General features: G+C 44.5%; 1 protein-coding gene across 1 annotated transcript in view; it reads right to left on the bottom strand.

Annotated features, from left to right (window-relative positions):
• Window positions 1–6,151: 6,151 nt before the first annotated feature.
• LOC106746115 (mucin-19-like) overlaps window positions 6,152–18,914 on the bottom strand; it is a 220,427-nt gene continuing 207,664 nt past the window's right edge. The window contains exons 6-8 of the mRNA XM_014622337.1: window positions 15,560–15,741; window positions 8,603–8,843; window positions 6,152–7,431 (exon numbers count right to left, since the gene is read on the bottom strand). Coding sequence (XP_014477823.1) covers window positions 7,184–7,431; window positions 8,603–8,843; window positions 15,560–15,741 — 671 coding nt within the window. The 3' untranslated portion in view covers window positions 6,152–7,183. The remainder of the gene's footprint in view (window positions 7,432–8,602; window positions 8,844–15,559; window positions 15,742–18,914) is intronic.

Below are 18,914 nucleotides of genomic sequence, written 5' to 3'. Positions count from 1 at the left end.
TGAACTGGTGCAGCCAGTTCAGCTAAAAAGAACAGGCCGGTAATCTCATCGATTACTCAATGAGATACGTCATAAAACTTGCTTCGACTCGCTCGAAGATATCGGTAATCGCTTTGGGCGTATTTTATAACATAACGTCACGTCCATCGCCGCATCCCCCACCACCAGATATTTTTACCTCACGTTCCTCCCTTAATTCTTTATTCAATAGTATCGATTAAGCAAATCCGACGACTGAGGGTGAAGTAGAAGGGACGAAAGACGAGGCAGACGAGATGTTCCGAGGAAAAGAAGAGAAACACCAAACGCGAGAGATGTGAAATAATAAACACGGTGAAAGGGGAATCACGGCAAAATATCGAGAGATGGAATGCTTCCTCTGCAATTACCCCATCTTAATGGAACTCTCACCTCGTCCTCTCGTCGTCGATAAGACGTTATTACGTCGCGAGATTAACGCGATGCGCGTCCTGTTTTTATTTCACATCGCCAGCTGACCACGGTATGCAAAATAATGAGAGATCGCGGTCTCGTGTTATTTATAATACACGGACATCGCCGTTTTCTTCCGCAGGATCGGCCGATCGGTCGTTTAGCACCGTCCGACGCAAGCCTCGTCTAATTAAACTTTCGAATGCACGACGATTAGTTTCTCCACTTGGCAGACGTCGTCACCATGTCCGACGCACTAATCATGGGGGAATATGTGACGTATCATCTGGAAAGGTCAGTGAGGTTCTCCAATCTCACTTCCTCCTCTTTCTCCTTCCGATGACACGCCAGGAAAGTCGCGCGCGACTCACATTATCAGATCTCTCTCTCTCTCCCGCCACGTATCCTCGTCGATTATCCTACGACTCCCGCAACTATCCTTGATGCCTTTTACCGAATCGAAGCAAGAAAAAGAAGATGCGCGTGCGAATAATGCTTCTGACCCGGTGGCCTAGTTTGATTAATCGTTAATGAGCCGGTCTTCTTGTCGATAAGTTATTGTTAGCGCGCTGCCGATCACTCTCCCTCCCGCCGTAATGAAATTCGTTCTTCTCGGGGTCGACTCGCACTAATCTTTCTCACTGTATTAACATTCTTATTATCTCTTTTGCATATACATCTCACATCTGTTTGCCTCGTTTTGCTTATCGAGCCTATCTTGACCAAGTCGAAATTTTGGTTCTGCACGGAGAAAACATGGCCGATATCGTTTAAATAAATATGGTTGCCGCAGCGAAATATTAATATTACTTTTCGCTTATGCATAGACGAAAGTTGCAAGAACCATGGTGCTAAGGAAGAGATCAATACAGTTGTTGCTTCAGTGAAGATATCCACTATATGGATATCACAGATGGATTTATACGAAATTGAACATCTGCAGGAATTCGGAAATGAACTTTTCCGTCACTCTTTCCTCGTCAACTCGTTATGCACGGTCCCTCCGTGTATAAACTTTCAATTCTTTCAATTCTTTAAATATTTCGTTTCCAAATTTTGCAGTAGCAGTTTTGCCGCTCATCCTTCATGTTAAAAAACGTATGTAAGATATTTATTGTTTGAGAAACTAAACTATTCTGTTTGTTGAATCGAATATTCGTTTGTTTCCTCCATTCCAAAGACAAATTCGTTTCAATTGAAGTAATCAAATCCAAAGGAATATTTTTCTCTGTGAAATAAAGATTCAACAGAGAAGTTAACAAATGCCAGTATCTTCGAAGTACATTTTTTCCGCCGGCCATTTAAATAAGCAGAAACTATCTTTAGGAGCGTCAAAGTAACATCGAAATTTCGACTCGGGCAGAGGAGTCCGTTAGGCCCATTTCTTATCTCATTTATAGACTAAACTAATTTCGCAATTTGCACCTGGCGTTGGAATTTGCACCTCTCATCCCCCTTTTTCGTTCCCCAGCTGATCGTACACCTGAGAACCTTGATATTTTATTTGTCTCCTGTTTCCTTTCTTCTCATTTGCCATTTCGCAGGTGCTTCGCACGCTCTAATGTCTTTTACTGCTCAAATGCCGCTATCGAAGGGGAGCAAAGCACGTGAGAAGCATACGTACCTTTCGGGGAATCGGCGATTTGCCCGGATCTCGACGTCTCGGTCGCGTGTCCGCGAGATAATCGGCCGCGTCCAGCGTCCCTCCGTCTCGTGCCTTCATCGCGAGCTAACCAGAAGGTCCGCTCGAGAGCCATAAACGAGAGCCGGGACGTTTTACGGTTATTTCGAGATTTCAAGAACGCGATCCAATTTACGATCACGATCCGCGGCAACGGACACACACGTACACACGCGCTCGCACACGGCACTCTCTCGTTGCGTATTTGCGAGATACCGAACATAACAACCGCGAAATAAGCGAGACGGGAGCCGCCGATGTTCTATGAGTACTGATATGGCAAAATAATATTTTCAAACCCGAGACGAATCCGAACGCGGAAGGTCGGCGTCATTACATCGTTACGCTCGCGGCCTGTACACTTTGTAGAAATCGCGGTTACGTAATTTAATTGGAAAATCCAATGTTCAAATAATTATGAGAATCAAAAATGCTCTGGAAGCTCCCCAAATAGCAAATATTTTATCTAGCGATCGTGTCAAATCAAATTGATTTGAATAAAACTAATGTCATTTATTTGCTTATCTAATTGAACGAAAAGATTTGATACAATTTATAATAACTGAGAAGATAAACTATAAATATAATTAATATCACTGTTTATTATTATATTTATTTTATATTTGTTAATTTATTATTTTATAAATATAACTTATAATAATAAACAAAATAGAGTAAAATGAAACAATAAAGTAGAATAAAGATTTTGTTGTTCTTAAATATTGTTCTTAAGAAAATTTACGATATTTTTAATTAAGTTATCGTTATTTCCCGGTCTGTAATTTTCCTTTCCTAAGAATCGTGCGTTCCCGCGCACCTTCGAGGAAGACATTCATCACCGTTTTACCCGTGGCGTCGTTTCATCGTCGGCACAACGGCGCGGCACGTCGCGCCGTTGCAGGCCCGTAATTGAATCGCCACAGCGATGGAAGGTCTTAATTAATTCCATTGAGCCGTCTCGTTCGCGCCCTCGCGTCGCGATGCAGCAACGGCCAGATCGATATTCGTCCCGGCACGCCGGAATCCGATTCTTTCGGCCTTGGCTCTTCTCCCGAGAGTGCGGCCGGTGGCACCTGTAAATCTCCCCTCGCGCTGTCCGCCTCCTTTTCGCCCGCGGACTTTGACAAAACGCGCCGGACGTATTTGCATACCGCGCCTTTATCTCGTCCGGCGCGTTCGCGCGCATAAATCCATATTCCCGTTGCCGTAAATCTGCGGCCGCGTCTGCGTCTCGCGGATGTGATTTCATAAATCACGGGGACCGAAGGCAGACCCGCGAAGCCCGCCTTCTAATTGAAAGAGGAGGAAGCGTCCTCGCCCGACCGGGGCAGCGCCGGCATCGGCAGCGGTCCAAGACGCCCTCGAGAGAAAATCCTCGGCCTAAGAGAAGTCTCCTTTGTTCCGTTCAGCTTTCAACGATCCGGCCCAAGTCGAAATTCCAGCTCTATATTAAACTTTTAATTTAACAATGTAATAGGAACCAAAATAGCGAAATAGGTTCAATTTCAAGGAAAGATGTGACGGTCCGTAATAAGAGTCTAATTGCGGTGATGTGAAATTAAAATCGTCGTTGATATAAATGTTCAGTATATAATAACGCTTGAATAATACTTATTTTAATTTCACATCGCTACAACGACTACGGATTAAGGCTCTTATTGGCCTGTCACATCTTTCCTCGATTCAATTTCAATTCTAACAATATAATCTATTTCTATTTTTGCCCCGATAATGCCTGAAATTTTCTCTTTAGCGTTTCTTTTAGCGTTCCTTTTAGTCGAAATAGGTTGTTCAATGTAATGAGAAAATTAAATTTGTAAAATTAAAAATCCAAAGTAAGTTAGTATTGTCAAAGCAGATTTTTATTAGTCTGCTGGTCACCTAAATAAGCGCGAACTATCTTTAAGAGTGCCAAAGTCAAAATTTCGACTCGGGGAGGGCAAGAAACCAACCTTCGAACTTTTCTATTGTTGCGGAAGTACTTATGAATGTCTTTTTAATCTTACACCGAAGGAACAATTTTATCGATATTATGAGCGGTATTTCGATTCTTAAGGATCGACGAGGGCCGAGATATTCGCTGCTCGCCGTGAAAATGCACGAACGCAACTCACGGCAATTTTACTCCGGCGGTACGGAGGAGTAGATAGGGTCATTGAACAAGATTACGTTTTATTACGGCGCGCCGCGGAGAACGATCGGGGAAGGGGGAGGGGAGGTTTCCACGCTGAGATAATTAATGCGCGTGTGCGCAACGCGATGGCCATTTCACCATAATTCACGTCGGCATTTTTCGCGGTTCCGAGGCTATCTATTTTAAACGTTTCACGAAGGAAGCCAGGCGGCCGGGGATACGGTATTGTTATGTGCACGTGCGCGCGACAATTTGTATCGCGCTTTCGTCGCCCTCGGCGGAGTTAATAGTTAGCACGCGGTTTTCCGCGCGTATTTAACATATTATCGCCCCCGTGTCTTACAGTAATTACGCGCGTCGGGACACGTGGATCTGGTTTATTAACGAGACAGCATGGCCGTTTGATTAAATTTTCTCACAACGTTTACTGACGAAAGTTCTTAGTACAATCGAGTCTACATACAGTGTGTCGCAGCCGAAATCCTCTGCGAAAGTAACAGCTCTTTCTCTCTCTCTTTCTTTCGTTTTCTCTCGCACGCCCGAGACGCGACATGCAACGCGTCGAGAACGAGACGTGTCTCGAGCAACGACGACGGACGTTTCCGCCGTCCCGGGAGGTGCGAGAGAACGACGTCGCCTCGGAAGGCAGCGAGATAAAAAATACTTAATAAAATAATCAACTGGTGGGGAGGCTTATAATCCGTACTCCTAGAGCTCTAAACGCGCGTGTTATCGCCGTTGTCGCGAGCTCCTCGAGCGATTTCACGGCATTGGTCGGCGCAGCGGCAGGAGATGATGGAGAAAGACGGCGTGCATTTGCGATTACGTACGATATATACCAATCGCCGTCCCCGGAACGCGTCGAAAGACTAGAATGATTAAGAATATAAACGCGCCGGACGCGATTGGAAACATGGATGCACGTACACCTAACGAGACGAGTAATTTATTCGTTAATTAGCGATGATAAGATTATTTTACGGTGTTACGACAATGACGATGCGATATCAGTGTATCTATGTGTATGCGCGTGTGTGTGTATGTGTGTATGCGCATGTGTGTTTTGTTTGTGTGTATGTATGTGTGTGTGTGTGTGAGGGGGGGGTCTGGGTGTGCGAGCACACCCGCTTTTTTGTTTGATTTCCAGCGAATATAGTTGCAATTTTTTTGCGTACACCTACAGGTATGTATAGCGCGAAGGATACAATATGTACAGATGCGTCTCGACGCGGAATCGAGTCCCGTTGTGTCTTCGAAGTGTAACATCCTCCGTGATTCTCCTCTTCATCGTGTATTTGCCGAAGCGAGCGAGACCGGACTTCGGTATAATAAATAAGTACCAAAAAAAGCGACAGAAACATTTCGGACGGAGCTCTGTTGAGGGTATACAATCGTCCATTATGTAACTTTGCGAAACCGCCTTCTTCTCCGATTCTTCCCGGTCGGGATTCGAGGATAATTCGTAATAAACGAGAAGCTTCCACGATGCATGTACGCGAGTACGTGAAATCAATGCCGATACAACGCGATATTTTTCGCTTATAAATAAGATGAAAGATTTAAGGGGATGCCGAAGTCAGTGACGAACTTGATTAGTGACGAACTGATAGTGTCGACAGAACGTAGAAGCGATCCTCAAAATGTTACACTGACACGATCGCGCTATCCTTTTCGTATTTTTTGTACGTATAGATTTTATATAAATGTAAATGCAATATAAATGTGATGTGAACGTTGTGGTACTCTGTTTTATGATAACTAACGACGGACTTGAGATATATAAGAATTTTTCTACAAACTTTTTGTATCTTTCAGAAATTAAATGGCCAAATAAGAGCCAAAGTACGATTGTTTTACTACTACATTTTAATATTAATATTACTGTTATTAATATTACTGTTATTAATATTGAAATATAGTACTAAAACAACCGTATTTCGGCTCCTATTGGCCATTTAATTTCTATAAACCATTTCCTTGGATAGTTTAAAACCCGCTTAAAAATATTTACACATACTGAGCAATGCTCCATCCAATTCATTTTCGCACGCACTTTCACTGTGTAAAAGTACTTATACAGAATTCCATGCAACAATAAGACGTAAACTTTGTAAAAAAAAGTTATCAGTATCGTCGGCAAGGTTTCCAAGTCCTGGCATCCCCTTAGCAGACGAATGATCGAAGAGCCGAAGAGTACTGTTAGTTCTACATAGTGAGACAATTGGAAGATCAAAATGTAACAATGAAATGACAAAATAATAGAAAATAATTATACCTTGCGGTCTTCACAAATTTCCTTCGCACCTCTTCGGGGCGTGAATCTCTCTCTTTTTGAGTTATGAATAACTTTTTTTCTCTTTATATTGGTATTCGCGGAAGCTCGTCATGGAAGTTCATCGATAGTGAGAGTCAATTCATACGATGAATTCGTGAACATTACCACAAATGAATCAATGTCACGGCGCTTTACGGCTGCCCGCGAAAAAACATCGGACGCGTTCGAGTTCGCGAACGGATTTCGCATGCGGAAGATCGCCGGTGTTCGTCGATCACGACGATTCGACGTTCTTTCTTCATTTAAAACCGACAATTACCGTCTCTGCTTCCATTTTCAAGGGCGTACAATCGCCAACGCGTCTCTCGAAATGCCCGACGACGAGCTGAGGGACACCGTTCGCGCGGACGCGAAAGGGATAAAGAATCCCCGAGAATCTGCCGGGAATCGCCCGATTTCTCGGGAACGCGCGCAGGTGATTTCTCGGCTCGGGTAAATTCTCCCCGTGCCGTAAGAGTCGCTCTCTCTCTCTCTCTTTCCTTCTCTCTCCGTGGATCGTCGAGCCGGCGCGGCGTCTCTCGCGCGGAATCGATTTCCCACGGCGGTCTCGACGCGGGGATGCGGTCGAGGGGGATCCAACGACGAGGGCCGCGGGATTGCCTCAATCGGTGCACTCGGAAGCGAAGCTCTCGAGGTCCACGTAGTGTCCATTCATGTTATCCTCCAGCAGCTGGGCGAGATCCCTACGCAGGGTCTGGAATTCTGGCCTGCGGTCGGGATCGGCGTGCCAACAGCGCGATATCACCCTGAAGAGCTCGCTTCGGCAGTGCGAAGGCCTCTCCAGCCGGTAACCGTTGTGCACGTTCCGCATGACTTCCCGCGCCGTCATATCCGGGTACGGTGTTGAACCTGAAACAACGCAAGGTGGTACGATCATTACGATAGGCCGTCGGGAGACGCTCCGGGCCGGCCGGGACCGCGGTGAGGCTGCCGTCGCGCGTATATCGGCCCATCGATTACGCCCCGACGGTAACGGCGCTCTAACGAGGTACAAAACGAGCCCTTTTCGCGCGGCCTCTGCGCCGCCGCGCACGCCTCGTTTCGGAGAGACGCGGCGATAAGAGGGAACCGGCGACAAGTTATTAAGAAATCACGGCGACGTGTACGTACACGTAACGATTCTGTTCTATTGTTCTAACGTACGGTTCCATAGACAGAATATTATGTAGCTTTTCTCATATAAATATTTATTTATATAATAAATTATAGTTTCGAATCACAGCCTCGGAAGAAATCGGTTTTTTCTCAATTTTTTCGCGGACTTCTTTGGATCGTTATACACCTTCTTTATGGAAGAAAGTAAGTGTGGCGAGTTTTAATAGTTTTTCCATAAATTCTATTAAATTCATTCATCTTACCATGTTTTCTACGAGAGAAAAAATATCGAATAAATAAGATATATTTATTTAGAAAGTAGTCTAACAACATCCCTAGTAGGAATTAACCGTCGTGGATGTCTAGCCACGAGATAATAAATTTGTGTCTAACGTTGCGATTAGCCGATAACATAATGTCCACTTCTCCTAGTGGTTAGATAATGACTATGGTTGAACAACAGAAATGACAGTTACGAGATGAAAAATCATAACTAGTTGCCGGACATTAATGTATTACTCACTTTTGCCTTTTTAAGATTTTCGTGAAATAACGTACCCTCAATTTTGAGTTGCTATCTCACTTCTAAATGCTAGTGGCGGGTATATAGTAGTTAGATTGTATATTTTAGAATAGTCGGCGCCGTTTATTCTATTTAAATGGAATATTTATATTTTCGAATCTGCGGGTGACGCTTAACGAAGAGGCAACAAATCGTCGATAATTAACGAGGCATTATGGGCCGTATTATTCTTGGCGCCAGTTTCGCGATATTTCCACGCTATCGGTTAAACAGGTTGACGCACGTGTCTCTTTATTTTCACATAATAATCCGCGAGACAACAACCGGTCTCTCCTTTCCAATCGGTCAATATTTGCCTGTATTAATATCGTTAGCCGACGAGTTAATGAGCAAAACACCTACCTAAGGTGACGATCTCCCACATGAGGATCCCGAAGCTCCAGACGTCGGTCTTGGTCGTGAAGAGGGAATAGATCAAGGACTCGGGGGCCATCCATCGGATAGGCAAAGCGTTCCTGCCATGCCTGGTCTCGATCACCTCGCCGTCTTCGTTGGCGAACCTCGACATGCCGAAATCGGCGATCTTGCACAGCTTATTGTGGTCCACGAGGACGTTCCTGGCGGCGAGGTCACGGTGAATGATCTGCGCACAGCCAAGTCAGCGACGTTGAGACTATCTTGAGCGCTCAAGATCAGCGATGCAAGACACGCGCGCGCGCGTTCCCGTTATCGCGCGGTGTCGGGAAATTATACGGATAATTACAAGGGAGAGTGTCGGTGTCGACGGCCTGTTTCTTTTTTTTTCGAGAAAAACCCGGCCTTCGAACCCCGAGAGCGCGACGAACGTGGGACTCGCGGCGACATAGAGTCGTGGAAAAAAACGAAGCGCGCGCGCGAAGACAAATATTGCTTCAGCTAAACGAAACAGACGCTCGTCGGAGCCGACGGATGAATCCGGTAACGTCGACTCGGATCGCACCGTTGACAAGCGCGAGGATTTCTGGGAAGAATGAGCAATTGGGAATATAAATTTTATCGCGACAGGTCTCATCTGCTCGACGAACGGCAGAAACGGCCGCTCGGTTGCTCGGTGGAAAACAATAGCGTCGTGCCTCTACCGCAAAATAAAGTAAGACATAACAGAATAACAAAATCTTCGTTATTCACGTCCTGTGTGTTGTTATTAATCTTGTGTGTCCGCCCGAGTCGAAATTTTGAGTTCTATATTAAAGTCTTCAAGGAGAGGAAGCGGAAATAAGTACCTGTTTGTAACATCAAACGAGCGCAAAATTGGAGTTGAGATCTACCGAGTCGGAATTTTAGTCTTACTTTTAAATCTAATTTAGTTCTACATTAAGTGTTCAGAGATCTTCTATTGTGCTCCTTTTAGTGCTACAAATGGGAGAGTTATTGCCGTTTTCGCCACTGGAAGACTTAATATAGAATTCAAATTTAGAATTCAAATTTAGGTTCTGGTAGATTAAATTCCTTTTGCAGCATTAAAGGAGCCACAATAGGCGCTCTTTTACATTTCGGTCCTACATTAAGTCTTTAACTGAAGAAAACGGCGATAACTTCGCCATTTATAACATCAAAGGGAGCAATAGAACAATAGGAGCAAAGGACAATAGAAGACTTCATATAGAACTAAAATAGACTTAATGTAGGAACAAAATTTCGTCTCGGGAAGATAGAATTTCCGGACGCGTCTGAAGGAGAGCGGAAATGAGACGACAAAAACTGTGAGCGATTATTAATTATTACGCATTTCAGCGTCGTCGCGCGTTACGCAAAATACGCGGTTACGAAACACGTCGACTGTGCGTCGGCTCGGCTGCATTCTGCTTGAATGAAAAGCCCGCGTCCGAGAGAGCGCATCCACGCGTATCCGCAGCTGACACGCGCGCGCGCGCGCGCGCGCGAGCGCGCACTGTCATTTAGCCCCGCGTCCCGCGTAATTGTCTATTAACTCGGGAAAATCATTTTTGCCTCGCCGTTTCCCAGAAGCTATTATACGGGCGGAAACTGGTAATATGGCGTTCGTCGGGAGGATGAGAGGGGAGGAGGAACGATCGAGCGGGAATAATAATGAGCGATCGGCTCTCTTTGTTCCCCTAATTGCCACCAGTCGTTGGTCAGGTGCATCCTTCTTCCTCACGGATCTTCCCGTTTCCCGAAGAAGCGCGAATTTTTGCCGCCGCTTCCTGCCCGGCGCGCGAACGGACGCGAGGACGATTCTACCGCGCGGTAACGAAAGGATATTCGCCAAGGATAAAAAGATAGGTCGCTCCGGTGAGCATTCTGTTTTTAATATACCGACCGCCAAATGCGAGTTGTCTCGTAAACAACATGCAAAAACAATTCTTTGTGTTCCACTCGCCGACTATGAATTAACTCGCACAGTCTTTCGCGAGCTTTATTCATTTATTCTTATTTATTTATGAGAATCGTCAGTCTCTTTGGTACAAAACATAAAACAATAAAAAAAAAGGGAAATAAGAAAGGAGATATAAAAACGTCTGCAAAAGTATAATACTACGAAAATATTGACAAAATACGATAAATCTCTCTCTGCAAGAAAGATAATAAATCTACAAAAATATAATAGAATATACAGAAATATAAAAAGAAAGAGAACATTTTAAAGAGAACAAAAGGGACAAGAAATTTAGCTGAATAACAAGTATAATTCCTTAGTATATTAATTAATTAATATAAATATAACGAATTGATCGTTTAAAATGGTTCGGGAAACAAAGTTTCCCCAGTGTTATTGTGGCAGTCAACGTGCGAATCGACGACAGCGAATGCGATGAATCGACGAAGTTGCGGGGACAACTTTCGGCTCGACTGTTAACGCGATTATTCTTATGGATTCGACGAGTACCGGTTAGCGTTGTGGTATTTATGTCACGACAAACACCCCGTTCGGCGCATTGACTTCTCTTTTTATTAGACAGTTGTGACGCATGTTAATCGGCTACTACATTTATGTACTTCCAAGTAACTTCATGAATAATACACGTGTGAATGAAAACGCATACGTTAAACGCGCGCGTGTTTGTTGCTTCATATTTCTATTAATAGCGATCGCATATACTGAAGAGAAAAAAGAAGTTGGATCGGCAAAATTGGCGATCACTCCCGTTAAATAAATATAACGTAATTTAAAGAAATATCGCGTCCACCGAATGAACTACTGTTCGTTGACACAGTTGCTGGCTAAACTATCATACAATTGTTGAATCAATTGATACTTTAGCGCGACACGAAAGATAAATATAAAGAAGGCCAATGGCTTAAATGTTCAAAGGTCTTCTATTGGTATTCCTTTGGCGTAACAAATAGGAAAATTACTGCCGTTTTCTCCACTTGAAGACTTAATGTAGAATTTAAAATTTCGACTCGGTTTGCTCGAACGAATTTCGTTCGTCCCAGCGAAGTCTCGCCGATTCCACCGTTTCGTTTCCCCCGACGTAGAGATCGAAGGAAACCCGATTTCACCACAATTTGGGAAATTACGAAATGTCTGTTAATCTATCTACATATCAATATCAAAACCAAAATTATCGGCACTAACAGTCCCGCGATCGTCCTGAAAACGTCGCCGAGTCCCGCTACTCGGCGAATCGGAGGAGCGCTAAATCACCCGAGTCACCTCGAGTTCGTTTCCTGCGAGAAATAAAAGTCAATCTTTGCCTAGTGACACAGATCCCCAGGTGAGAGCGAGTCTCCTCCGAGACGGGCGGTCGAACGTCACGGCGGAAGTTTTACGACCGTGCGAAAACGCACGACACGGAACGTCATTAGCGGGTTATTTGTCGGGCAGCCGATGATCCTTCGCGCGCGACCTTCCACGGAGTTGCCAGTTGTCCTCGAAGGACTCCCTCGCTCTCTTTCCGTTCGTTTTCTTCGCGACCACGTAGGTGGAGAAATTTACGCCGGTTCCCTTTATCTATCCTTCATCTACCTCCTCTCGGCCGCCGTTCTTCGCGCGCGCGCGCGAGACGCACGAGCGGATTTCGGTTTCTCGGATCGAGCCGGCCGATTCTCTTTCGCGGTAGAGGAACGCTAAGCCGAAGACGTTTATCGACCTCCCCGAAGCCGTAAATGCCTCGTCGAAATCGTTTCCTTCTCGTCTGCTCGTAAAGAGGAGAGATATTAAAATCGCGCGTGTGTCGGGCCGTCCCAACCGCGGCGAGAGAATGGCACAGCCGCGCATTACCGTGTGCATTACCGCGCGCGTTTATTTTTACATTCGCAACGAGCACGCAAGTACGATTCTCCCCCGACGCACATTCCGAATCGCCGGCCGTATCTCCCGAATGCGAACGGAGTTAACGATAATTGGTCGTAAAGGCCGTTAGACGTACGATAAGTGGCGGCGATGGCGCGAGACCGGCAAAATGTTGCCACCGAAGAGATCGGCGCATCGGCACACCTGACCCGACCGAGGGCTGCGTTCCGGAAATTAATTAACCCTCCGCGATCCTACGTCGAGCGCGTCTCGACGAGGAGCGTTTCGTACCGGCTGATTCTATGGGCTAACTTTTTCTACGCTAACGATACATCCTACACAGCGTGAAGCGATATCTGCTACCACCTTGAATACCTTCGGAATTGCGGGGGTAAGGGAAAATGTTATCTAACAGAAACTTCGCGGTACGATAGTCGTTTTATGGTGGTGATGCTTCTTTTTCTTTTTCTAGGTGAAACAGCTTCAATGATCCGAAGGTAAACTTCGTTCCTCTTTTTTTATTCTTTTAACCAGAACCAGAATTATAGATTTTTTTAAACATAAACCAATTCCCGTTCATTCCGCGTAGAAAAATACTAGGCTGGGAACATCGAAGAGCGAGTACTTCCCCGAGATATCTTACTTTTTATCCCGATACTTCTCAGTACGAGATATGAAATATTTTATCGAGTATTTTTTTTTTTTCGGTAACACCACACTTAACAATTATACATAATAATACGAGAGAAATCGATTACCGATATTAAAATACTGCATATTTCAGACACTGTGCATTGATGCATCGATGCATAATATCGAAATAAAAGCAAGTCACGCGGTATCATCGCGAAGCAAATGAACGTCTCGGCGGGGAAGAAAAGCCGAAAACGATTCGGCCCGTGGCGGATCGGTTTAATCGCGTGAGGATTAACGGCAGAACCGGCGTCTAAACATTTTAAACGGCCGAGACGCGTATCGATCGTCGAGGTGTCGTCCCGAAATTTATCGCGACTCCTCTCCACCCTTTCGCGGTTCCGCCGCTCCGTCCCGGCGGTATGTCGTAACGAATCGCGCGGGCGCACGACGCGTCGTCGAAAAGGAAAAGAGGAAATCACGGCGGGACGGAGGAGGAGGGGAGGGAACGGCCGGATGGCGCAAAGCGGTCGTTCTTGAAGCTTCGACTTTTTTCGTTGGCGCGACAATTAATTACAGTGCGCGCGACCCGGCGCGGACCTTCGATTCGCCAACAAGCGTAATAAAGGGAAATTAATTAGCGCGTTGTCACGCGCGTACACGAGGAATCGCGACGATCACGAGGTGGAAGCGATCGATGTAACGTTACGGAGGACTGGCAGGACACCGGTCGACGTAACAGCGCGCGGGATTTCGTTGTTTGTGTAACACACCGCGTGTTTACCGGGAGCGACTTTTTCCCTCTTTCGCGCGAAAACGAACGTATGTAATTAACCGCGTCGAGGCCTCGGTCTATAAATAAGCGTTCTGCGTAATGAGGGTTCGTTAATTGACGCGGTATTACACAGACCGGCGGCGATCTCGCGTCGCCGGGAGATAACGTAACGTCATCAAGGACTGCTAGGATATGCGTCGACGTATGCTGGCAACATGAGATTTTGTTTTTCTAACGTCACCGGAACGGCCAGTGTGTAAAAATCAGCTTAAAGCCCGGCTTCTCCCACGACGTTATTACTCATGCGATTATTCGATAGAGGAAAAGAGAAGAATCGCGGGATATTCGTACGTTCGTATTTTCACTGAGAAAAAGCGTAACCGTTCAAATAATATTGACTTGATCCAAATAAAGTGGTTACTCCAATACTCATTGGCAAGTATTTACCAGAAGAAGAAATATAATTAACTATGTATAATATGATATTTTTTTCGTATAAGTAGGTATTTATTTATACGTGTTAAAACAATTGCAATAAATATTAAGTTTATAATACAGAATCATAATATATGTCTGTATAAATTATTACGGAAACAAAAAAACGTGAATTTCCGTTATTAAAAAATTAAAAAGATTAAACGATCCACAACGTGCATCGCGCAAGTTAATTTCTCATTGTGCATCGAAACTTCATCCGATTATATTGTAAAAGAAAATCGAGATTCCGCGTGAAATCATCGAGCAAGTCAGGGTAGTTATTATATGGAGGTGAGGCAATTTTTAATTAAACTAGGATTGTGTGTGTGCGTGTGGGTATATGTGTGTCTTAAATTTACACGAAATTACGAGCCGACGGGAGAAGGTAAAATTAGTGCATGTCGTAACGCGCTTGCATCGCCGAGGAGGTCAACGCGGCCGAGGCCGTTAATGTCGCGCGTCCGCCTTGATTTCATCGGGTCCAAAAGCGCCGTGTCGAGATTTATTATCGCGACTACTTTTTCTCTCGTGTTTCGATCGAATTTCTTTCTCAACGGCACGTAGCGGTCACGCACGTGCCGGCAAAAGAGTAAGGCAAAAAGGACACTATTCTACTTGGAACGTATCACGTGGGAAGCGGCTTTCTTCGTTTCGTTCATAAATATGTGCGCGAGGAATAAATATCTGGAAATTAGAGTCCACTCAAAATTATTCAAGGTCAATCGATAAAAATGACACAAATGTAAGTAATAATAATTGATAATGGTAGGAAAATTTTTACCATTTCTCTTTCGTAATTTCACGTTTAAATTCCGATTGACCTGAAGTCGTTTATATACGCAGAGAGAATATTGTAGCTTCCTTTTTCACATATAAAATTTTCCAATTTTACCATTTTCCACTAGTACACACAGGAAAAATGCTAGATTCAAATAAATAATTATTCCGATATTCTTTGGTAAATTTTTGTCTGAATTGAGTAAATTTTAATCAGATAATTTATTTGAAAAACATTTTACTTTGACCGAGTAAATATTGCTAAGGAATATCGGAGTAATGATTTATTTGAATCTAGCATTCTTTTTGAAATAATACATAATACAAATTGAATAAATCAAAGCAGAATGTCAAGATATTTCTCGGTCACAAAATTCCGTAGTGACCTTTGCCGTAAAATTCTCTCCATATAGGGACGACGATGTCAAGAGGGACAAAACGGTGTGAGAGTAATTCATACCTTCTTCGACGCGAGGTACTCCATACCTCTGGCCACGCAATAGCCGAAAACGGTGAGATCCCTGGACGTCAAGGCTGCGGAGTCCTCGCTGAAGTTGTAGAAGTACTGCCTGGTGCGGTGGTCGCGCAGGTACGCCAGCAGCTTGCCGTACATGACGTACTCCAATATAAGATAATGAGGCTCTGTAATCGCAGAAAAATCAAGCTGCATCCTCGATGTTTATTCATGGCGCGAACAAGAGCATTGGAGCGTGTCGCTCCGTGAGTTTCGTAGCGCGGAGATCTCAATCGCCGAAGGATAACTCTTATTCATCGGGGATTACTCACCCGCACGGGGAAAAATCATCCAGAGGGACGGTAAATTTTAATATTATTCCAGCAAATAAATATACAGGGTGTTTTATAAGTACGCGTACAATCTTTGCGAGTTGATTTTTGCTGTAATTTTATAAAGAAAAGTTCACACGAGCGTACATTTATTTCGTCATGAAATGACCTCAAAAATCAACTTTTAAAATATATTTATTTATTTGTTACGGCACAAAATTTACCATCCCTCTGAATTATTTTCTCCGTACGGATCCACAAAGCGACGTGATTCCATGCTATACGCGGATATTTGTTCGGAGGAGAACCTCCTCCAGCCATTGCCATTCCAGACGCGCGCGTGATTCGCCGCGAAAACTGAAAATATTATCGCGCGTGGACGAGAAACGACATTTCTCCCGCGGGCGTCGCTCGCGCTTTCCAAGGCTCGGCGAGTTTTTCGTGTCTACGCGGCTACGTGAGTCTCCTCACAATCCTCCCGACGGATGTCAGAGGAGGCGAATATAAATGTAACGACGACGTGCTCGAGCATTAACGTAAATAGCTTTGCAAAGAAAGATATTGCGAAGGCTCTGTCGGTGACCAACCGGCAAAAATGAAAGAGGTATATAAATGTCTAAATATATGTTTTAAAATATGCGTTTTACAGATTTAATTTTAATGTTACCTTGAACAACCTATTTTGACGCTAAAACAGCGAAAACAAAAACTTAAGACAAGGTCTTTCTCTCTCTCTCTCTCTCTCACTCTCTTTCTATGTAGGAATAAAAATGATTAGAATTGAGATTGACTTTTATCTTGCTACCTTAGCTCTTACTGTGTCATAGAATTAAAGATTTAACGTAGAGCCAAAATTTCGACTCGGAGTCGCTTTGTTGCGCGTAACAAATCAAATGCTCTTCTTCCCGCGGAGTTTACGGCGCAGTATCGGAGACGGTTTCGGTCGTATCGATCGTTGTGGAAATAAAAGGAGCGCACGTTGTCGATTAGGAGATCCCGTGGCGAGGATGAGAAATCCGCGAGGCGTTTGAGATATAATTTAAGCGACGTACTTCGCAGAGAGAGAAAGAGTACGCGCGCGAGAGAGAAAGAGAGAGAGGGGGAGCCCCCGTGGATCGCGCGGCCGCCTGATTGTAACTTATGGAGCCGCTTTCGTCGGTGCACTGCCATCGTAATTCTCATATTAGGTCAACATTACCACCCTCTAATAATTCTCGGTCGCAAAGTAGCGCGTTAACGCGCCCACCGAGGGATTAACGCACGGCCGATACGTTTCTCCGGCCGGATTGAACGCGACGTAATGTTCGCGGTGGCGTTCCGCTCGTGTCGACCCGTACGTTATTAATTATCCATTAACGATTCAACGTCGCGATATTGCATCGCGAACGGCCGCGCCGCGTTATCTCGACACATCGCGCGTACGAATATTAACATGCGGATGACAATCAATTCTGTCTGTTATTATTAAATCGGCCGAACGAGAAGCGAACGCACGGATCTCGCTGCCGCTACGATACGAGTCACCGGATCGTCAAACCGACAATGAAACGTTATTTTAGTGCATGAAAAGGCACTTTCCACGATAATTAATTTGAAATTTTTCATTGGTATTATTCTACGTGCTTTGTGTTACGTACAGTCAAGGAAGGAAAGATCCTCCCTCAATTTTTGTCGCCCGTCTCTGTTTAATTATATAGAGTCGCGGATAGAGACATCTAAACGACATTTTCCATTTGTTAAAAAGACAAGGAAATGTTATTTCACGTTTAAAAGCGTCCCTGGAGATAATTAATTTCAAACTTTGCCGTAATATTATTTTATGCTGCTTTCAGCGACAGAATTTGCGACCGTCATTTTTAATTACCCGTCTCTGTTCAATTATACAGAATCGCGGATAGAGGCAAGGTCGAAACGACATTTTCCACTCGCCAAAGAGACAACGAAATGTGATTTCGCACATAAAAGCACCGTTAAAGATAATTAATTATAAACTTCGATATATATTTTATTTGCCTGACTTTCAGTGACGGAAAGGTCCCCCCTCAATTTTCATCGTCTCCGTTCACGTTATACAGAGTCGCAGATAGAGGCAACATTGATACGACATTTTCCACTCGAAAAGGACGATGAGATATTATTTCATCATTGTTTGAAGCAGTTGGGGACGATCGGAGACAATTTTAAACTAGGCTATAGTATTATTTTATACGAGTCTCAGCGACGGAAAAGTTCGCTCTGAATTTTCGCGGCGCCTGTTCCTGTCCAATTATACAGAGATCGCGGACAATACGATTCTGTAGAGGGACTACGTGGAAGTGACATTTTTCTACTTGGCGCGTACGCGGCCTGGCCTCGCGCCAGCTTTGCGTTCCGATCCGTTCGCGCAAAAATCGCGGATCCGCGCCTACGTAGCGATCGATATGGCACGCGCGATACAATAGCCGTGACGAATGCGAAACAATAGAAGTGCTCGCGACGTCGGTCGCGGCGACCCTGGCTGCGTATCGTTCCGCTTACCGTTTACGCGAATTTCCCGCCTCGCGCACGTAATAATAATCGTGAAAACGCGTCTGCGGTGCGACCGAGACTACGTGTCACCGCGCGTGCGAACGAATGGCGGAATAAAAACCCTTGGAAAAATATCTCACCTTTTTCAGTCCTCATACGGCCTGTTTTAGCCTATTCTATCATTTTCACACACACCGAGAAAAATATCCGATCACATACGGTTCCTCTTTCACTCAGTTTCGTTTCGATACGGAGGAAAAAGCGTTAAAGAATCGTGCATTTACTCGTGCCACTTTTAAATCCGCAATGTGAGTGTTTGCGAGCGTGAAAACGCGTATTTTGTATTCACAGTTGAATGTGTATTTACACACCTCAAATTCGCAAACAGTATTGCACGTGTCCACTACTTAAAAATACTCAATAATACATTTATACCATTCGGATATATTCATACGCAATCGGCTATAATCACTCGTTATTAGGGAAAAGTGCCTCTTTCCTACCTAAAAATGAGGCCGTAC

The sequence above is a fragment of the Dinoponera quadriceps genome, unplaced genomic scaffold (assembly GCF_001313825.1).
Source record: "Dinoponera quadriceps isolate SergipeBrazil2010 unplaced genomic scaffold, ASM131382v1 scaffold1782, whole genome shotgun sequence".
Lineage (NCBI taxonomy): Eukaryota > Metazoa > Arthropoda > Insecta > Hymenoptera > Formicidae > Dinoponera > Dinoponera quadriceps.
This window is presented reverse-complemented; position numbering and strand designations above follow the sequence as displayed.